Source organism: Falco peregrinus, chromosome 9, assembly GCF_023634155.1.
Source record: "Falco peregrinus isolate bFalPer1 chromosome 9, bFalPer1.pri, whole genome shotgun sequence".
NCBI classification, from domain to species: Eukaryota; Metazoa; Chordata; class Aves; order Falconiformes; family Falconidae; genus Falco; species Falco peregrinus.
The window spans coordinates 21,423,768-21,446,887 of NC_073729.1; the positions used below are offsets into that span (position 1 = coordinate 21,423,768).

The 23,120-nt window shown below is 40.9% G+C and overlaps 1 protein-coding gene across 5 annotated transcripts in view; it reads right to left on the reverse strand.

Annotated features, from left to right (window-relative positions):
• The window catches only part of PTDSS2 (phosphatidylserine synthase 2), a 44,581-nt gene that overhangs the window by 3,972 nt on the left and 17,489 nt on the right, over nt 1-23,120 (reverse strand). For 2 of the 5 annotated variants that reach the window (XM_055813987.1, XM_027790159.2), the window contains exons 4-10: nt 16,651-16,718; nt 13,555-13,689; nt 12,461-12,511; nt 9,781-9,894; nt 8,168-8,286; nt 7,316-7,430; nt 4,963-5,108 (exon numbers count right to left, since the gene is read on the reverse strand). In XM_055813987.1, the coding sequence (XP_055669962.1) occupies nt 4,963-5,108; nt 7,316-7,430; nt 8,168-8,286; nt 9,781-9,894; nt 12,461-12,511; nt 13,555-13,689; nt 16,651-16,718 (748 nt within the window). The remainder of the gene's footprint in view (nt 1-4,962; nt 5,109-7,315; nt 7,431-8,167; nt 8,287-9,780; nt 9,895-12,460; nt 12,512-13,554; nt 13,690-16,650; nt 16,719-23,120) is intronic. The other 3 variants (XM_055813991.1, XM_055813990.1, XM_055813988.1) reach the window with 3 other exon arrangements.

Sequence of the window (23,120 nt, forward strand, 5' to 3'; positions counted from 1 at the left end):
TGACACTTACTCTCTTCCCAAAAAGGCATTCAATGAGCTGTCACTAATGATCTCTGAATGGATTTTAAAAGAAGAAAGCTTAGTAACAAACAGGCAACGTACTGGAAGATGCAAGGACGGCGTTTCACCTCTAGGACAATACAACCTTGGGGCAAATATGCGATTAACATTTAACCCCCAGGGTTTGTTTTTAAGCAGCACCAGATGTCAATGAGAAGCTGCAGTGCTACGTACAAATCTAGTGAAAGACTTATCAACCAGTAATGCCAGAAATTAAAACCGCAGTAGAATCAAGACATCTATTCAGAGGCTGTACTTGCAGAAGGATTGGAAGTATACCATATTTTGGGTCACCTACTCCTGCTTGGGAAATACATAAACCCAAAACACCTACAGGCTGCCTTTTGGGAAACCCCACTACCCTCAACAGCCTATTGCTAGAAACCTGGGTAAGCTGCTGCATCTAAACTAGTTAGATCAGGGGTCCTCAAACTTTTTAACCAGGGGGCCAGCGCGCGGATGAAGTGGCAGGCAGTCATCTGCGGCTGCTTCGTTTCCCCCCCCAACCCCCAGCGGGGGGGGGTGGCAGGGGGATTCTGTAATACCGGGGGCCGGATTGAGGACCCTGGGGGGCCGTATCCAGCCCGCAGGCTGTAGTTTGAGGACCCCTGAGTTAGATCCTCCACTTTTTGATCTTGCCTGTTCACAACCTTCCTAGCGCTGGCATTTTTACAGCTCACTGACCTGACAGATCAGGTGATATATCACCAGTCCAATGGGGTACCGTCTGGGCAACAGGAAAAGCCCTTTGTTTATGCATTGGATCGCACTGAAATCCTGCCCACTGCAGCACCACTGGTACACACAGATGTGTTCCTTAACAGCACAGAGACAAGTACATCACTTCCCACTCGGTATACTAAATTTTTGTTCTTCTATCGCCCATCTCCTGAATCTAAAATGGGATTTTATTTCCATAAGAGGAAAGAAGCAAGAAAAAGCTACTAGAAGTTGTATGTATTTTTCCCCCCCAAAGGTACTAGAAGTTGTATGTATTTTTCCCCCCCAAAGGTATGACTTAAATGTTTCCTAAAATCCTACTGATCTGAATCAAGGAAGACTGAACTTGAGAAAATCAATACCTTCAACCATGATAACCACCAACTGTTTCACCAGCAAGCACACACAACTAACTTTTCACAACAGCCTTTAAATTGATTGTATCTTTTACTTTAAAACCACACAAAGAAGCACTTTGGTGCACCTTCCCGTTAGCCCCAAACCTACTACCTTAACTGACGATTATGCCTCTGAAGATGGCCAGGATAAACCATGCAAACAGAAGGAACCACCAACTAAAATTAACGGTGGTTGTTCTTTTTGCCTTCTATTATTCCTCGCTCTGCCTTTACTCTACATGTCTCCGCTTTAATCCCAGGGAACATCTATCCTGCAGAGGGCCTTGCCCTCTCACTTAACCATAGCGTATTCTGAAGTACATTTTCCTACTAGGTCCTTTCTCTTTTGTCCAGATGACTGCGTTATTCCATTCCTACCACAGCGAAAGATGTGAAATGAAACACATCCAGGAAGAATTCAGCGTAAAGCAGCAGGACTGCTGGGGCAGGACAGGGGAGCTGGGGAGCAGAGCGATAAAAACGTTCAGAGGGCTGGGAAGAGAGGGATGGACATGTTAAGATGACCTCTGCAGTACTTCTATGGCATTGCAGCAATGGGAAATTCTAGTCTTGTCTATGGCTGCTGTGATGTACAGCCTCCTGTCTGGCTGAGGCACTGACTTACTAAGTGCTGTGACATTCAGTAACCACCTAAGCTCTTTGGGCTGTGGTTTTCTTGCTTGTTTGCTGTGCAGTGGGCGGAAGAGAAGCTACCTAACAAATCCATGATTAGGCTTTCCTTGGAGCGTGGCTGCTCTGCTAATGCTGCCCTCTGCTAGGCAGAGAAAGCTGCCTGCCTGACACTGACACCGCTGGCTGACACCCTGCCCAGTGCGCACACATTACCCAGGCCCCAAGCACCTCCACCAGTGCTAGGGCAGAGGGAGCTGCAACTACACATTTGCTCCCCATTTCTCTTCCCTTCTTCTTATCAGATGCCAGCAGCTGAACCAGGAAGAGCATCCTTCCTTTGGCAGGCATTTTCCTGTGGCTCAGACATATCTGCTCCACTGCATCCCCTCAGATTCTCAGTACCTGGGAATGGATCTAAGCATGGAGAGGAAACAGAGCTTCTCTTCCCTCTCCTGAACCCAGGGGAGCACACAAAACACACAGTCGCTTAAAAACATGAGGCCTGAGAGTCATACTTGACACCAATGCGTAAGTTCAAACTACACAAAATCATCCAAATACACTGGAAAAAAAATATGCAGTAAATCAAGTGTAGGTTATTGCTGATGCAGTTGGGATAAATGCATTCCGTTTTAAAAGGTATCCTGCCTAGACCAACTCAGATGAAAGGACTTCAGAAACTGCTCCAGGTGGTTTATCTGGTATGACAGATTAAATGGGCAGAAACTAGCCTTAACACATGGATAGAAAGAAAAAATGAAACAAATCTCTCACTGTGAACTCAAGCTGTTCAGATGACTAGGTCAGCCTTCTCCTTTGCTGATCTGCTTCCTTATTTGCCGTTGTTTTCTTTCGCTAGGTTAATGACAGTACACTGACAAAAGAATTAAAGGTGACCCCGACAAAAGACTGTGCAGGCCCTAAAGCTGCCGAGGAAGACAGCTGGTTTCCTGCCCTTCTACTCATGGAAGATTTTGAAGGGAAGTCCCATTTCTTATTTGATGAATGAGATTAAAATTCATGGCCTCAACGCAGACTCCTTGGAAGTGACTTGAAGGTTATAAACCAGGAACATATGACAAGGTCAAACACTACACACTCTTGCATCAAGACATTTCTGGTCAGGAACATTTCACATAACCAGTTCTCAAGAACTCAAAGGCAGCATGTCAATCACAACAGGGCTGTGGTATGTAACGGCTGAAGAACAGCTTCAAGAACCACCACTCTTCTTGGACTATGTCAATTCTAGATACTTTATTGTTACCATGCTAAGACCAAGTTCCTAGAACTGTCTGCAGATACTAAGAATCCTGAATGAGAAAGAGAGTCTTCATATTTGAACTTCACTGCTTTCTAGGCTAAATATTGCAAGGTTAGCTGAAGGAATCTGATCAACTTATCTCAGACAATCTCGTCACTACCAGACAAAGCAATGAGCCGTGTTTCTGACAAGGAAGGTCAATGGAATATTCCAGCCTTTGTCCGTTAAGAAGTTCCCTTCCAGAAGGAAAATGTCAGGACAGTTTCCCATGTGCCATTAGCTGGGAGCCTCTGGTACAGCCTGCTCTTCCCCAGCAGCTTCTCCCTACAACACAACAGGAAGACTCCAAAACAGTGCCTTCGTTCAAAATCACGCACAAGTGAAGATACACTAAGTTAAGGTGGTAAAGTGGGTGCAGATTACCTCTGCTTGGATGACCTGAAATGGATGAAGGAATCTGAGTCCGGTTGCAAAAGCCTTTGCAGAGAAGATATTAGGTAAGACCAGATGCTAGGCTCTGCCATTTTCCACAAACAGTCTGATGAGGTCAGCTCTGTAGTGCATCAAGCAGAGCCATGAACCTCAGAAGTGAGGAGGCTGGTCACCTTACCCACCAAGAGACACAGAACAGCAGGTGGTGGCGGCAATGATGAAGACATGCAGTTCAGGATGAAAGCCTCTGCTTGCTGGATGAACTTCTCCAGCTTATTAAAAGAATGGCAACAAATTGAATCAGCAATGAGGCACTGGTGACTGATGATTCTCCTAAATTTCTATGTTATGCCATGTGGTTGAACAGAGGGCAAAGGTGTTTTTCCAACTCAAACACAAGGACCAGAAGATTGTGAATGGTGCTAAGGACAGGAGCTCACCAGTGAGAGGCAGAGACCTCTTCTTACCTTTGAGTTGGAGGCACGTCCCAAACCAGTAGGTCCGACACCAAAGGCAGGGGCAGCCTGCCACTGCTGAATGTCCTGAAATCCGACTAAGCAATGTGGGTTGACCCTTCTTCCCAGCTCTAGGAGTCAAAGCCTTGCAAGGGAAACTGATCTTCATAGAATGTTGGAACCCTAAATTCTGAACACAGACACTTTTTGCGTTGGTCAGTGACAGACAATGAACATCCCTTGAATCCAGACGTTGTCTTAGACTTAAGATGTGGGCTCAGGCAATTTGTGACATTACTACTAAAACTTAAAAGAAAACGTGATTTTGAGAACAAAGGTTTCTCAGGTCTTACATGGTCTGCAGAAACAAAAGCAGCAAGGACAAATATGATGCTTAAGGAGGAAAAGTCTGAAAGTACATGCAGTGTTGTGTAAGCGTGTACTTTACCTTCAATACACTTTGCTACAAAGGATCCTCTGATCTGCAAGAGGATGCCACAAGAGCTCCAGAGGACCAGGGACGAGTTGGAAGATAGCTCAAGGAAAGAATCACCTTTAAGAAAACTTTTTTAGGGTGTTTTTTTGGTGTTTTTTTTTCTTTTTTTTTTTTCTTTAGGCCCTGTTGTCCTTAGAAGGTACATCTAAGGACTGTAGTTCCTGGCTACCAATCTGAAAGCGGAGTTCAGTACTCCTCTGCCCACAAGCCAGTGGCACTCCAGCTAGTTTACACAATACATTCTCAAAAGAGTAATCATTTATTAAAAACTGAGGTTAAAACCAGTGCACATAGAATGCCCTTAACAACAGCTGTTCTCTAACCAGATGTAGTGAGAATTTCACCTCCAAAACAGACAGACACAAAGCAGATGCTTTGGGATAAGGTCTTTTTGTCCCCAACAAGCTGAACTATTGCCCTGAGATGGATGCCAACAAGCTGGAGCAAATTCAAAATAAAGCAAGTGAAGTTTGACATGGTATATACACAAGAGGACTGGCTTACGGGTCATCCATGAAGTCGTAGATCTCCCTCATAGCCACACCTCCCACATTGACAAAAAAGACAAGTCGTAACAGGACCAAGTAGTGTTCTGGTGGCATCCAAAGGACAAACTTCAAGTAAAATGTGTTCAGCTCTGCCAATAAAAACTGAGAGAAAGGACATTTTAATTACATTCAGAAGACTTCACTGAATGAAGCCTGGAATCTCCCTCTCTCCCTGCATGACTCCCACCACCACTTCTCTAACGCCACGAAGTCCTGCTCAGTATTACTGAACACACCACCATCAGTTGCAATAATGACCAAGAACAGTTGAGGTTTTAGAAGTTTTCTGTGTGCTGGAAGAGGTATTAAAAACCAACACAACATAAACCTGGAAAAGCACTGCCTCTAATTGTGAATGAGTTTATCAGCAGTTTGAAATACCTGCAGAACTACTGATAACAAAGCCTAAAAGCAACAACCTCTCCTTCCACTATCATTGAAAATCTGACTGAGGGAGCCCCAAAATAACAAGAGGCATTAGCAGTACAGCCCAGGGTTGTTGTTCTTTATGTGGCTTGGTTTTATACATAGTTATGCAGATGTCACTGTCAAAGCCAATTTCAGAGAATTGATTATACATTTATAGCAATATCTTGTCAAGTGATGTGCCCTGGCAATGTGCTTAAGTGAGCAAGTAGACACAAGTTTCTCACTTCAAAAGAAATGATAACAAATGGCATTAAGCACTGTTTAATCCAGAAGAGTGAGCCAATATCTGAAGCTTCTTACGAACTGTCAGCTGAAGCTAGGCTTTGCTAAAAGAAACATTATTGTATCAAAGACTAGCCTAAGTTCAATGGAATCTCTCAGTTGCAAAACCTGCTCCAGTACCTAAACCCCAGTTTCTTCAGGGTGCAAAGCTGGGAGTATTGCACACAGTAACCATTTGGAAAAACGTGTATTTTAGTTATACAGGCACATTGACTTCACTTCTCCCATAAACTATGGGAACCTCAGCAAGTCTGTTGTGCTACGTGAACTTGGCACGTGTTTTATGTAGCGGAAATCAGGTGACATGAACTTGTATTCAACTCAGTCTGCAAACGGCCTGGCACTCACTGCTGGCACTGCTGCGCACTGCTTGCTTGCTTACAGACAGCACATTGTTCCTGAGGCACACTCAGGTCTGCAATTTGACATCAGCATAAAATGCAATGTTATTATGAGAGAGGTGGTGGTGGCTTGCCAAGCTGACGAATGTGTCCCACTCAACAAACCGTAACAGGGAGCTTCACTGGACAGACCCCAAAATAAACCACCACCAGATTTTGTATTCCACATACTTCAAGATGCTTAAAGATATGCTGTTCTGGCAACTGTTAAAAAATACAAAGTTATACCCTGTACCGTAGCACTAATACAGAGCCTGGCTAATGCCCATTGTCTCTAGAATCACTAGGAGTGTCACAAGGGGTTTTTTTTTGTTAAACTTCACAGTTGCTGAAGTTAGAGTTGCTCAGAATGGACCCAAGTGACACCACAGAGAGCACAAAGGCCAAAGCTGCCTAGCTGACACAAGGCAGGAGTGGGGAAAAAGCACTTTAACTGCCAAGCTTATCCTCCATATCAGCACCACGTGCGCGATACCTGTGACTGTGAAACGGAAGTTAGGAATTCACGATGATGCATTCCCATAATACAAATTCAGCCACTCGGATGGCTAGATGAAGGAGGCAGACTCTCAATTCATTGTAACTCTGGAGAAGCAAACTTTCTCTTGTCTGAACTGGGAGCTAGTTTACCTGAACTGGTCAGGCCAGATACTGTTAACACTCACATGCTATGTGTTCAGTGAAATATAAAGAGAAAAAAACCAAACATTAGGATAACTGAATTACTTAAGTCTGTATAAAAATACTACCCCTGGCAAAACTGTGTGCTTCAGGAGCCATGCTGCTCAGAGCTAACCCACAAAAGCCCAGGGCTTTGGTTACAGTCCTCTCCAGCTGCAATGTGATTATGTGTTTGCCTGAGACCAAGAGACACAAGCTACTTCCATCCAAAGCCAACATTTTTGGTAGCAGATGTTACTTGCTGAATTATGCGTACATCATAGTTTATATTGCTCACATTGCCTATCGACATTGTTCAGCAAGCAAGAACAAATATTTATGCAATGAATCTGTAAACCAGAGATACGGAAAATATGGAAACAGACACCTTTTCTGCAGCATTCTGAACTGATCTCTTCCAGCCTCAACAAAAAAAAAATCACCATGTCAGCGTTTCAGCCTAAATTATCATTTGTGCAGTTGCTTGAGTGTTACAAAACATTACATCAAACAATAAAGACAGAGAAGTTTCCTTACTACAAAGATTATGCCACAAACTGCTAGCCATCTGCGTAAGCTGGATGCTGGCTTCCACTCAAATTTGACCCAGCTATACGGAGTGAACTGGAAGACAATTCTCTTCATTTTACCTCTGAAAAAACAGCAGAACACATTTGCAATTTTGAGAAACAGCACATAAAACACATCTACCAACATTTCCTTTTGAGACACCAATTCACATATGCAAAATGCCTCCAGTTACTCCATCAAAATTACTACTTAATGAGATGAACATCCCCAGTTAAAAGAGCCTCCAATGTTATTTGGACTATCATTTTCTATTTTAATGTACCACACTCATTGCAGTAAGCAGTTTCTCAGTTCTGCTTTGCTCAGCAAAGACACACTACAGAAAAGGCTAGTTTGCTACTGGTAAAAGACTACAAGGGATTTATTAAATTTTACATTTCAGTCTTTCAATTACTGTGAAGTTCCGATTACTAGGGAATGCAGTATTTGCACAGGGACCAAATAGAGCCTTGCTGTGAAGGAAAGAGTATAATCCCAACTTGGATCCCTGCATCTAATATAACAATTTCATTAAAGCAGCTCATTCCACAAGGTGCCCTCATTCCTAGATATCAGGCAATGCTCACAACAGACAGGTATATTTTCAACAATTTCATTTGCAAGTTAAATAATACTCTCATGAACAAGTTTGCATGCATTAATAAGTTACTAGATACTTGAGTCATCTAAACACACATGAATTCTTTAATTCATATTAACCCTAACAGAACAACCCTTCATCAACCAAGATCTTCACCATGGGCCCAGACTTTGCACTGTGCCCTACTTATCGTGAATTTACTTTCTACACCAACTTACTTGTATGTAGGAATGTTCCAAAGTCCTTGCCATTTGTATGTTTTTAAAGAAAGCCAAGACAGAGTCTTCATCCCACAGTAAATTCCTAATCCGTTACATAAGATCACATCCATTATCCACTGAAAGGAGAAAAACAGTGATGCTGGAGAAGAAACACTAAAGCTCATAAAAGGAATATATAAAATACAGGTGCACATACGTGCAGACACACTCTCAGTCACAAAGCTTGAACATCCCCACAGAAAAGCGCTGCATGAACTGTCAGGAGAAAGAATCTCAGCTGCCCAAGCCTACTCAAATACAGCAAGAGCCTTCTACAGATGATGGCTGTAGATTCTCTTTTGCTGTATTCATTCTGCTACAGAACAGACCTCTTCCTACTTGCGATCAGCTCAACTCCACCCTGGGAGAACTTTATAAACACACCAAAAAAAACCAACCAAACATGTCCCTACAGACCAGATTTTGCGATGCCCAGTAACTTAAAATACTCTTCAAGCTTCAGGCTGCCACCTTAAGAAATTACTTATCTCCAGGCTCAAGACGTGAAATTAAACAAGTGATTTTCCCCCATGCTCTGTCTTATTGCCAAGTGTTAATTCTGGAGATGGAGCTCTTGAGCTGAAAAAACCTGGCTGTCCTCCACATTCAAAGCGGCGGAGCACCGTGCTAATTTCATAAGATTTTTTTTGAAGGCAAAATAGCTTTGCTTGATGTCTTTATACATAACACACTTCTATAAATACAACCATGTAGCAAATCACTACAAGCTTGGGAAAGAGCTTGCACTGGAAGAATAAAACCAAGCTGAAATAACTTAAGAACCATAGCTGTGTGCCTGGAACACAGACAATTTTGATTGCTCTGGTAAGCAATTTATATTTCATAGGAAAATAAAAAAATAAAAAAAAAAAGTGTGTCACTTGAAGCTACAGAACCTGTTTTTTCCACAGCAAAACTAGATCACAGTAGTCCCTGTAGCTTGAATAAATACACACAAGCAGTATTTTAGGACAAGAATGGTTACAAATTATCATGTGCAAAGAGGATACAGCTTTTCAGTAAGGCCAAATGTTTACCTTTTAAAACCTTTTTATAAAACAAACAAATTATAAACACAGCAATATTTACTGTTTTCAGAAAACAGTGAAGAGAGGTTTGAACAAAAGGAAGAGCTGGACACAAAGTGCGCTGAGTCCGGTTGGTTTTGTTTGGGTTTTTTTGGTTTTGTTTTTCAACAGGCAAAACAAGTAATCTGAAACTTCATACAAAAATTTTTACCTTTCTCTTTATTTCAGGTTTTATGGTTTGTACCATCACCGAATATTTTACAGTGTTCAGGTAAAGCTTTAGATTCTTTCTCTGGTGTGAAACGAACCAAAATAAATATTTAACCACGTGCAATAATTTGAAAACCCACAAAATTATACCAAGAGTGACAAATATATTACAAACTCAACATGGAGAAGCACCAATGCTCCTGAGCTGCAGCAGTCACATGTACATCTTCAGCCACATGCACATGATATCTAGTTCTTACTACTTCCAACACCCTCCCTTTAAAATATATACTTCCATTTAGACAAATATATCACTATCTATGCAGTACATACGTGATCCCACCAACATTCACTGAAGTTTGGAAGCTGGTGTTCCAGACTGTACTCCAGAAACTCAAACATTACACTGATGATCATACACATCCACCAGTCTCGAATCATCAATGTCTATAGAAAGGGAAGAAAAAAAGTCTGTCACATACCCACAACAGCTGCACAACATCCTAAAACCCGTTACAGAAATAAATACTTGCACACCAGACTGAGTAGAACCAGACTTCATTTACACTAAAGTCCTTGAGCAATCTAAATAACGGAGATCTCCATAAATACTGTAGAAACACTGCTCAGATTTACAGCTTTGCAACAGCGTTTGAAAAATTATTATGTTCTTTTCCCAATTTAAAAAATTCTGGACTCCAAACACAGACGACATATGGTGTGCTTTGTTTACCAGTTATTTCTACAGTTGAATATCTAGTCTCCAGTACCCAGAAAAGGATCGGGATACTCCTGACAATCTTATTCTTATGATGTGACAGACTAGCAAAGCCAAACACTCACAGGCCTCTAAACTTATTAAGTATGCAGCAACAGACAAGACGAACACTGAAGAGTCAAGATGATGACATTAATACCATTACATGAAATAATAAAGGCAGGTAAGATGGGATTCAGTAGGAAGTTAAATGAATGGAATTACTGGGTGCTCACCACCACAGGCAGCATCGATCTAATGCTGCTCAAAAAAGGCTTTTCAGAGCCTGCTTAATACAAACTTTTTAAAGTTACCTGCACTAAAGCTCAGCCCTGACTGCTGGGACACCTGGGTGTACTTTATACCAGCTAGCAGCCTGTCAGGGCAAGCAATGAAGGGCAGCACCTTCTTCCTCATTCAACACTGAGCTGCAGTCCTGGAGCATAGGTATCATCTCAGCCTACTATCAAAACAAGGGAATTGAGATTTGTGGTAATGCTTTATTTCATATTTGTAAGTGGGTAAGAGCACAGAGAGCCTGCCCATCTGGTCTGCTGCATCCTCAGCAGGGTGCCCGATGGAATGTGACAACCTTAAATGAGGTAGTAATAATTCTGCAAGAGTTGATGTAGCTTGGCATTGACTGCCTCAACCAGAAGATGGAAAAATCTAAGATATGCATTATCACACCTTAGTCTGACAACACGTGACAACATGTGAGCTAAATGACTCCAAAGCAAATGGGAAGGCTCACAGTAATTTCTGATGAATGAGGCACATTCATTCTCAATATTGCCATTCTGGTGCTTTGAGATATAGCTTAAGAGTCTGTTACTCAAACCAGACCAGGAAAAAAAGAAAAAAAAAGAAAAAAAAAAAGGAAAAACCAAAACCACATGCTCATCTCTGTTTATGAAGACAACACACTCAACTTCCAGCTTTTCACAGAAAAATATCTTAACAAGTAAGAAATATAGCAGCCAGTTTCACTCCAGCTTAGCAGCACAGAGGCCAATACCCTGTGGAGTGTGCTGGGCTCTTCAAATCATACTGCAGGCTGACAAGATGACATAACATCTCAAGCATTTCTGCAGGAACAGTCTCTTCAATAAAAATCAGGCTTCTTTCAGATGAAGATGGATAATAGCTTGATTGAGTAGAATGGGAGAGAATTCAATATGCCACTCTAGTCCCTCAGGAATGTGTTACTACTCCCCTTATGTCTTGTTATTAGGCTCTCACTATTTCGGCATTTTTTTTCCTCAGTGTGACATTATTTACAAAAATAAATATACATTTGATATTTAAGTTTCCTATGCATTTTTCTTAGATGAAGAAATTACAAGTTTCTTTAAATTTACTGTTTGGCATACCAATAGAGCAAGCCATCCACAAGTTGATCTCAAGTCAAGGTCTCCCCATGCCTAGCATACTCATCTTTTGGTTACAGGGGGGGAAAAAAACAGACCAAAAAAACCCGCTTATAAGAATACATTTGCACTTCTGAAATCAAAAATCAAAACAACAGTTGTAGGTTATTTTTAAAACAGACTGAGTTTTTTCAGTTTATTATTTATGGTGGTCTCATAGGTTAAAAAAGCCAACAAGGTCTGCAGGGCAAAATAAAGTTAGACAGTAAGTCTGATCAGGTTAAAAAAGCACTAATATTTAGACTAAAGTAATTAGCAAAATATTCATTGAATGTGCTCTGCCAGAGACAAGCGCAGCTGGAATTTCCTCCACAGTTGGCTGGTATTGCCTAAAAAGTAACAAGAATTAAACCACTACCCATTTAAAGATTTAAAATCCTGATGTCACTGGAAAAAGCCTTCCTTAGAACAGTAGCAGTATATCATCATGCATCTATGTTTGGGTAACAGTAGACTTTCACCGCCTTATCTGAATGTTGTCTTACCCATACTTACATTCAAAGGTCATTCAAGCATTTATCTTGCTACAGGAGTAAACATTTTTACTTTTATTGATCTGACCTCAGAATGAATTATGGTAGAAGAAGGAACTTGTCAATGTAAGGTTACTTTGCAAAGAAATGAGGAGACCTAACATGGTCAGGAGAAAAACAAGAAGGAAAAAAAAAAAAAAAGGCCTTTCATGTATTACAAACATTTAGTCGAATTCACAGATGACTGCCTAATATAATTTATCAGAAAGACTGGCATCACTAAAACAGAAGCAGTCAAGCTTTAAAAGTAGAATAGTACTGTAACAGAAGTGTAACAGAAGACCTATTCTTACTTTCAGGTACCAGCCAAAAAAGTGAGCAGGAACAAATCCATCCAGTTTGTCCTGTAAACCAAAAAGAGAACATGGGTCACTTTGCACACAAACAATAACCCATTTTTAAGGCTTATTTTTTTTCCAAGAAAAACACAGCAATAAACTTAAGTTGTTTCACATATAAATACCAGATGCATTTTATGAGTTTCTTTGTTCTCAAGCACAGTCAGCAAACAAGCTATTTTCAAAGCAAAGTCAACAATTTTAAGGGCAGAAACTGGAAGCAGGATCATACTGATAAAGAGGAGACTACTTTTTAAGTGCGAAATGTCACGTTCCTTGCCTTCCAAGGGGACTGAAGCAGACCACATTGAAGGCAGAGCAAGAACACGTACTTCCTCATCAGACCACCGTCTTGTATCTAGCAGAACTTCTTAAATCTTATCAGTTCTACCAGCATAAATGCCTGGGCAAAGAGTGCCTTTCTTCCTCCTAGTTTTGGTACAAGCCTAGGAAAGGACAGCTATGATTGCTCTCTGTTAATTCCAGGTCCTGATGCACTGAAGGCTTACATGGCCGACCCAAAGGATTCAGTGCTCCTCACTACACAAGCACTAACAGCTCCATGTGATCAGGGAGTTGTAAATAATCATAATTCCTTTGCCCTTGAATTTCAAGCCTTCTGTTTGCCAGCAAGAAACAATAATGTGATGGTTTCTGGCATTCAGAAAAGTGCAATTTATGGGTTGCTTGGCAACATCCAACTTTTGAACTTTGTACCTCAAGGTGACTGTGAGTAGAAGATTCTTTAAGCACACAAATAAATCCAAACTCTTAGGGGAAAAGGCTTACATCAATGATCTGAGAAACAAGGGCTGTTAAACAGTTTACCCTCTCTCCTGGGCAATGTAGTTGGGATACACAGAGACACATGTCCATCTAATCCACAGGAAAGGTCAAGAGAAGAGAAAGAAGCTGAAGAGTCAGTCATGATCTGGTTTCTGACTCAACACGCAGAAAGACTCATGACTGCACTTTGAGGAGTTCAATTAAGCAATCTTTTACCAAAAAATAGTCAGGCTCATTAGCAAGTAACTTTACTTGTGTCTTACCCAGACATTGTGAAATGGATCAGTTTCATTGCCAGGATCATAAATAAGGCAGTTGCCACCGTAGTCTCTTTCTGGCAAAGGAACACCTAAATGTGGATCAATGTACTTCATAAACTGTCTGCCATCTTGTACAGTCTGCAAAAGGAACACAGAACCCATGTTTCCCTTTTATTATGTATTAATTCACAGAAAAGTACAAAGATACAAAGAGCAACATTGTATCTTCAAATGAGTGGAGGTTTTTTCCCCAAGAATTGTTCTGCAACAAATTTTAATACATCCAGACCTCAAAGCATCACACAGCATATAGCTCTATCTGAGCCTCCAATGCTAAATATTAAGGAAAAAAGACAACTACAGAATGAACTTAAGATTTCTTAAAGATGAAAAATTAAGAGCTCCTTAATACCTTTCCTAAGCCACTCCTTTACACTCCCTCCCTCCCAAAAGCTTAGCACTCAAACTGGCACAAAACTCATCCTTCCCACTGACCCTTTTGCCCTTCTTCTCCCCTTGATCTTGGCAAGGGTAAAGAAAAAGCAGCCAGTAACTCAGGACAGGCTCATTTAAGGGCTGTATCTTCTGCGTTAGTAAACTTCTGGCTTCCTAGAATGGGAAAGATCCAGGAGCACTTCAAACATGCAGCTTGAACAAATGCAGCACATGCAAACATCAGCAGATTGAGCACACCGATTAGGTGCACTGTTAGCAGGATTAGTCGTGCATGCGTGCTCAGCTCACTCCAGCTACAGAAAGTCGAGAACTGTACTGCATTTCACAGCAGAAAAAATTTAGTGCAGCTCATTGAATTAAGCAGTCATTTCAAATGAGGTCCCACCAGCAGCACGGGTAACAAACTTGAAGCAAGCAACAAGGAAGAAATGATCAAAATATTAGTTCTAAACAGTGACCAAAACTTGAACTAACTTACTAGTAACTCATTTCAGACACACATTTGCTGGGTAAGTATTTCCCAATGAAACTGCTCACTGTTGTGGTCAATGTTTTACAACACAAGCAATGTGACATCTATGACAGACTAGCAGACAGTAAAAACAGGTTAAGGCCAAAAGTGGTTAACAGCAATAATAATAATAAAATTATAGAATTAAACCACTGAAGTCACATTAACTGTAAGACAAGTTTCAACTGTGAGCGAGCTTGCATTTGCTTTTAAGAAAGTTTAGTCACTTACAGACTCAGCATAATTTTAACCTTATTTAAACCTGTGCAAAGTAACTATGTATTTTTAGTAAAGAGCTCAGCAACAGCTAGTGAGTGTCCTTAACCACTACATGGCTGGTAACACAACAAACTGCCAGAGGAAAGCAAAGCAATTTCAGGCTTTTCCATTAGAATTCAGAACTACAACACTACTATCAAATAAAAATCAAACGTATCATTCAGTCTGACTGCAGCTAGTCAGGAGTATCATTTACAGGGATGCCTAGAAAAAAAACACAGGGTGACATGAAATGGTAACAACATAAGAATAAACTGGAACTAAGTATTCCTCAGTGGTGAGGAATAACAACAAAAAAGGCAAGACAGACCTGTTCATGCCTGTGAAAGGGTCAGAACTCCACTCCCTCCAAGTAGGACAGGCAGCCTGAAAGAAACCCTAATGAGACATTAGGGCCCTGCGTAAGGGTTTACACTGAACCCCTAAGTTATGTCAATGGGACAGAAACTCACATTGTTGTTCACTGATCTACTGTGGACATGTTCCAGCTGCCTGCTGAAACAACAAGCAGGGCAAAAGAAAAAAGAAAATGGAAAAGAAAAGGACAGATTTGTGTTCTTAAGAGAGCTTGGCACTGACATCTGGGGAGGCTCCAGGAAAGCCAAGCAGAACAAGAAATGCTGGAGCCAAAGGAAATCTTTGATTAGCTGGAAAGGGTTTGATCAGTATTAAAAACTTGTTTGTAAAGCAAATGCCCTACTCCAACAGAAGACAATGACAGATCCTGACATCTCTGAATTCCAGCCCCACTTCCTCAAGCTCACTTGGCCTCTGGAGGCAAAACCTTTTTTTTTTCCTTTTTTTCTTTTTTTCCCCTCCAAACATGCCTGTCATCCTTCTTTAATCTGAAATGATTTTTTAAAGCTACCTGATGAGTATGTGATGGTACTTGCGCAACTGTTTCACAATACAGAGCACCAAACATTTATACTAAGACATCAGCATGAAAATAAACAGCTGAGGACTAATTGGAATCTAAACCTGCAAAGTAGCTAGCTGTTTGACAGGGCAGTTACCTCTCGTGGTTTAGTACCTCACATTCACTTTTGGTTCCAAATCATGCTGTTACCCAAGGAGATTACTGCAATAATTGGACTGCCTGAGGAAAGGATGAGTGTCCTTCAAAATCTTGAGCTCTTTCTTGGCACTCAAACTAGATTTGCAGTGGTATAAGTATACATACAGGAACGCAATGGCATTGTTAATAGCATCATGTTTACTGCTTTTGCTTATCTCAAAGTATTTTACTTCAATTGCTGCATTTCTGAGAAGTCACAGAATTGTGAAAGCCCAGGGAAAATTCTCAGTTTACTAAAGGACAAGAATATGGTAAAAAGTAATGTGCTCTATTTGAAAGTACGAATAGCATGTCTTTCTAGAAAAAAAATCATCCTGCCACTACACAAAGTTGTGAACGAATTTTTGTTTATTGCAAAAAAACCCTACACACAAACTCAAACATTCAAAGCACCTACGATTCAAAGTTAAAAGTATTTCAAAAGATTAAACAAGATGTAGAAGAGACTAAACTTGTAAAGTACAAACTCCTGATCATTTGATCTAAACAAGAACTCTTGACTTCTTATCAACTCATTTAAGAACACTTCACTGCAGTGTCTAACCTAGGCTGAGACCAACTGGAAGTTATATTATATCATATATAATATACATATAATATAATACAATATATTATAATTTTCCCTCAACTAGAAATCTCATGAAATAGCACAATGATTCAATTTCAAAAATGAAGAGCATCTCCTGTAGTCAGCGAAAATCCTGAAGAACATCAACAAAGGATTTTATATCCACATTAAACTGGCATTTAGTAACTAGAGGTCCAAGTTACTTACCTGAAAGAGTATAAAGATGAGGAAAAGCTCATACACAACGCTGACACACAGCCAAAACCTCCAGTAAGCTACAGAAACAAAGGGGACATTAGCAAGCTTCCAAGCAAAATAGCAATGAATTATTCATTTACTGTAATATAACTAAACATTTCAGGAAGATATTATCCCACCAAGGAACTGCGAGGCCCAGCATTCAAGTAAAATGTTCACCATCTTTCCCAAAGAGTAAAATCAGAACAGCTCTTAACTACTGGACAGGCTGCCATGTAAATTTGCCAGAATTGCTTAGGCAATGACCTGGATGTGGAAGAATGGGCCAGGATCTCTAAGAACACTTCAACCCAATGAAGTCAGTATTTAAGAATTAGAAGGAATGATAAATGCTACTTGCAATGCCTTCTAGCAGTCCTTAGAAGAGAACTATATCCTTCCTGAACCCATCTGATTTCTTTCTCCACAATCTTGGGTAGCCTGAACTGTCCAAGTTTGGCTCTCCCAGCTCTACCACAGCTAACGGGATTTGCCAACTTCTGCCTACATACTGCTAAAACAGACAAGACTAAGACTGGCAGGAGGAACTGTCTTAACTGTTATAAGCCCATCTTTTTCCCCTGAAGACAAGGTTTCTTCCTCAAGAGGCAGAAAGCATTTCAAAATACCAAAGATGTTTTCACTTTTACTAGGAATTAAAAAAAAACAAACAGTGTACCAAAGGTTTCGCAGCTACCAGATGCAAGACCTATGAGATTATCTGGAACTCATTATAATAACAGAAATATCACGTAAACCTCAGCTGCTTCATTCAGAGTCTGCAGTTGTTTTTCACCTCCCAAGATGTGCAATTACAGGTCTTCTCACACTGAAGCAACACCTGAATCTAAAGGGTACACAAATGAGAAGTATTTGTACGCTTCCAGCTCCATCATCACCACCTCAGTTCTTCTGAAAGACTCAGTCCTGGGGTAATAGGCTCTCTGACTGTCCTGGACACAAGCTCTGTGGTCCATGGCCTGGATTTATGCCCCTGATTCATCCTACTCCACCCAGAGACCGGTTTGGGCTCTGTTCCGTAAAATGATTTCTGGGCTCTGAAATCTCATCCAGCGTTTTTGTTAACTCCTGTACAAGAGGAAGCAGGTTAATGCAGAGCCAGTATGCGTACAGAGTGTTCCAGCATTTTTTCCTAACCCTATCCAAAAATTTACACAAGATAATTCAGCAAAACTGAATTCATTCCAGGTGGATATTTAAATCTCTCAGTAACATCATATCCTAATCACTGTGGAATGATTTTAATACTTTCCTTCAGGTGTTTCCTGTTTACACTTAGAAAACAGAGCTCTCCTCCCATGGTTACATCTAGGCAGCAGTTAGAATTGGATCAGGCAAAAAGGAATCAGAAGTTTGTATGGCTGAGTGGAGGCAGCAAGCCATCCCACCACCGTGAACACGTTTGCCATGAAGTGAAAACACCACGAACCTTCAGGCCCCATTTGGGCATTTATCTCTACTAACCCCAAGGCAACTTGTTAATGACTAAAAGCAGGACCATGACATAAATAATGCAAGAACTAAACATAAATACCAGGCTTGCAAACATACTTGTTTATCAGCTCAGAACCTGAAATCAACTAGCCATGGTGCTGCAGAGCACCCAAGAGACTTGTTTGCCCCTGAAACAAAAAATAAATGTTGTCTTTGACCAGTTCAGCCTCAAATAGCAAAAAAAAATCCCAAACACCCAAAAAACCCCAAACAAACAAAAAAATCCACATTTTTAAAACAAGTCTGACAGCCTGCTTCTGACACCATCATTAAAATAGACTGAAATGTGAGGAGGTGTGACCCTTTTTCTGCAAAACTGTTAAATTAATATAATCAAAATGGCCTACTTTACAATTCCAGGAAAAGAGAGAAAAGGAAAAAAAAGAAAAAGGGAAAGTGTGGCCTGGATAACAAAAGTTCAGAGCTCTATAACAGCTTTCACTGGAAACTTGGAACTTTGAAGATTTTTACCTAAAGTCTACAAACATAATTGTCGTTTCTTAATTATGCAACAAAATGAACTGTCTTCTTAGGAGTCAGTCATTTAAAAAAAACCCTCAAATGTCTAAAAACCATAATGAGGTGTTTTTTTCCCCTTGGTCTCCTTGAGGGAAGGAAAAGCAGTGTTCAGTCTATGTTCTCCTTGGTGAGGCAATAAACAGTGCCTCCTGCACAGCAGTCCTTACACAAAAGTTGTAAAGACAGCTACCTGAGACTTCCATCCTTCCTTCAGATTTGATTAACTTTCAAATCCACTGGCAAACTTCATTTGGAAGGACTGACTCAGAGTGTGCATGCACCCACTTGTCTTTCTAGAATGCAGCTTCAGAAGAACAAACAAGCAGAAAAACCCTCGACTGGTGAAAGGATTATTTGGCAGAGGAACCTCTCCCCAAACTGGCACCACTGTGCTGCTGAAAAATACTTCAGCCTTTTGAATTCAGCAGTGACTTTTTTGGGTTTTAAAGTGATTAAAAAATTTGGTTTGTGTTTAATAAGGTGTTTTCTATCCTTTCCTACAATGACTACCTATCTTGAAGAGCAAGCACTACGTTCAAGCCAGAAGTAAGAATTAACCTTTCATTAACACCCTTCTCCCACAAGATCTGGGTATTGTTTCCTTCAAACACGACCTTCTGACTACCAGCCTTAAAAATGCTGGATTTTTTCTGACCTATAAAGCTTTGTATGACAGATTTTACACTACTCGCAGGCATAAATGTGGCAGACTAGTTCTGAAACTGATGTATATACAGTTCAGAAAGTAGCAAAATCGAAATCCTTACCTAAGCTTTTCTTCTCCTGTATACATAGGGTTCTGGCAACAGATCACCTGCAGCTGCTGAATATGCTCAGCAATAATTCATAATAAAAAAATATATTGTTGTAATTCAGTGTGCTTTCTCCCTAGCTGATATAAGTACTCAAGAGGTTTTGAAGACTACTTTGTATCTGTACATGCACATCAGAAACAAGACATTTTTCAAAGCTGTACATTTTATTCCCTCTCTTCCTGGACTGGCCTCGGCTTTAGCTATGAAGTTATTTTTAACGTACCTCTCTATTTGTTTTCCTTAAATGCACTTGTCACCATGATCCTCCCTCAAATTAGGACTATCTTCCTGATTAAGTAAGCATCAATTTACATACCTGATAGTTTAGTGATTACTGTTCTCAAACACTAACTGTTGCAGTTGTAGGGAGACTTGCAAACACAACCCCGGAGAGTGCTGCCTGGCTGAGCACACAACCAGCAACTTACCCCTATTTATCAACTGAGGTCAGTTTGACCTATGCCACCTGAAAGACTAAATGAGCAAAGTAAAAATAAAATAAAATATCTAATTTATTTGCCCAAGCAAGTCACTTATCTCAGAGCTGCTAAGTGGGTGGAAGCTATGAAGAGCTAATCAGACGTTGCACAGGAGGTGAGCAAGGAGAACTATCTGGTCTGAGCAGCCACGTGAGCCTGGGCCAGAATATGCTGCTCCAATTACTGCTCCGGAGTACGAGGTTTGCCATAGCAAGCTCAGGTTCAAAAGCACGATGTGTGAGCTGCAATGACCAGGAGGTGGAATAACAGAGAGTAAGAACGCAGGCAAGCCCTTCAGACCAGTCCTAGCTCTGCGCAGGTGATTTTATATTTCTAAATGTAATGCCTGAACATATTATACACTAACGTTAAGACAGAAAAATACAAGTTAAAAGCTCAGCTTGTCCAACCCCCTAGTCATTTATTGCACTCAGTCAGTGAAAAAGCAACCAATTAGTATCACTATCCCAACAGTCCAGTATGTTTACGCAAAACCAGTGGCGAGTATCGAGATTCCTCAGTCGTTAAAAGGGTTGTCAGAAAGCAGCAAATCACATACTATTCCCTAGACAAAGTTTAATGAAAGGATTTCTGCTTTGCGGAATGACAAGGCACCCAGCTGCTCCAGCCAGTGTCATCAGCAGCCTGCTCTGACTGTGCCTTCCGCCCAGGGACAGGTCCCGAAGAGATCCAGTTCTTGCCTACCCATTCCTAGCCTCCAGCCCTCTAGTCTATGGTTAAGTAAGTCACAGTTTACTCTCCAAACAGCTTGTGCTGTCATGCATGATGTATTAAGTCAAAATAACTGTTGGCAAAGATTCAGAATATTAAAAGCTGTTTCTTAGGGCATTAATAACTGTGATGGAAAATTTCTTTAAAATTACAATGTGGGCATATTATCTTGGCAAAGACAATAAAGCATCATGGAACTTTTACAACACCAGGCAACCTGCAAGTTCAAGGCCCCATAAAAGGAGCTGATAGTAAGAATGAAGAGTATCTTTTATTTGTAAATACTACAAAGTCAGCATATACTGACACTGACTTTATCCATGATTAATCTCACCCTGAAATGCATTATACTTGCCAAATTTGGGTGTTCACCCACCCATAAATGGACCCTCAAGCAGAGCTTAAGATTTGTCCCCTGTAAAATATTGTTCCTTGGGGTTAAGGCAGTGTTCCTCCTTTGCCAGAAGGTTTGGATGGAACCAGATGGAGGCCTTGAAGCCAATGCTTTACAGGAAGGAAATGGAAAATGGGACAAAAAACAGGGTAAGTCTGTAAAGAAGTCTTGCCTAAATAGCCATACATACTTATTTTCATGATAGTCCTATATTTCTGAATTATAGTAAGGCAACTGGTATAGGTCCATGTACCAAATTATTACCTAAACTAGAGAAAACGGGGGGGAGGGAGAAGGTGTGAAATCAGTAAATCAGAAATAATTTTGGTGAAGTTGGATAAGCCATTGGCTAAAGCTGACATTGCCAGTAATACTGAAAGGAAGGCCAAAAGAATCATAAAAATCACCAGTCTGGATGGGTACCACTTACGTGGTAGCTAAGACCAGTTTCATTAATGGCCTTTGTGAAAAGCAGGCTGATAACATAAAGCACAATCAACAGCAGAAGGGAAGGCAGGGACAGCAGAGAGAAAATCAGATGGTTTAAAAAGACTGGAGTAGTAGAAGAGCTCATAATACAGTTTCACACTTAGGAATCAGTAAGTTTTCATGTTAGCTGATCAACTGAAACTGAAAGATTTGATATTAATTGCCAGTCACTCAGCCGCCACTGTAATACAGCCAGGAAAAAACCACATGTAATATGAAGAGAGCCATCAAGGTACTGCCAGAGAGAGACTGGGAAGCATTAACACTATCAGAATAAACAACAGCGTTTTCACACCTGCAACATCCTACACAGTTCTGAACTGCCGTTTTAAAGAAGGAAGCTCAAAATAAAACACACGATGAGGACTATCAAAATGTTATGGGGAAAGTGGACTTATGGAGCAGGGAAACTAAAAGCAAAACTTGTTCCTTCAGCAAGACCAATGGTGAACTGGCATACGTGAGCCTTGTACCAATAAATCAGCTGGAGTGAGAAGAGCTATTGAAACAGAACAACTATATTAGGCACAAAACCCAGTCAAAAATATAAAACGTCCCTGAGCTGGTCATAATTGGGTACACACATACTGCATAAGAGAGCTCCAAAAGTCACCTGAGAGAAGGGGGACATGAAGCCTAGCTACCTTTAAGACGCAGCTTGAGAAGTTCATGTAACAGATCTGATGTGGCTGTACAGACTGTGTCACAGACTGTGACCTGACTGACCCAAAGGCTTCTTTCTGCCCTATAAATGGAAGCAGTGCACACCAGTGGCCTGTGCTGCCAGTTCCTTTGAGATGAGATCTTTCTGCTGGAACAGCACCACAAAGCTGAGGTCAGAGACTCAATTGCCTGATGGGAGCTTCCTAATACACCTCTCTGTAACTGGAGAGCCGATGTGGAATCTCACGGGGCTGCAAGGCCATGCCTCCCGCTGCCTGCAAGAGCCTTCCCACAGGAGACGTGTGCCATTCTCCTTTAAACAGACACGCAGGTGTCTTGCTGTGACTGTGGAAGTATCCACTGCCCTAGAGAACTGCTGTAGCTCCTGAAAACCACTCTCCAGAAGATCATCCCATAAAGCAAGCTAGAAGAAAGGTGAATTTAAGACAAAAGATGAAAAGAATACACTCAGTATCTGAAGTGACTGAATACATGGGTGCTTCCTCGATCACCCCATCCATGGATGATTTGATTCTGCTGAGATACTCTGCTTCAGTCCAGTAACTGCTGTTTCCAAGACATTGGCTCGGTCTACGCTAGAAGTCTGCTGTAGGAAATCTTTGACCTTTGGACTTTCCCCATCCAACTTGTACTACTTTGTTCTAGGGAATAAAATGGACTTCCATGCCAGACAAAACCACTGGATGTTCTAAAAATGAAAGCATCCAAGTATCAGTGGTGTCCTTAAAAAGGATAATTTGTCTTATAGGAGGAACCAGGACTATCACAGAAAAGAAAGACTAAAAACTGCTATTTACTAAGACCTCAAAAACG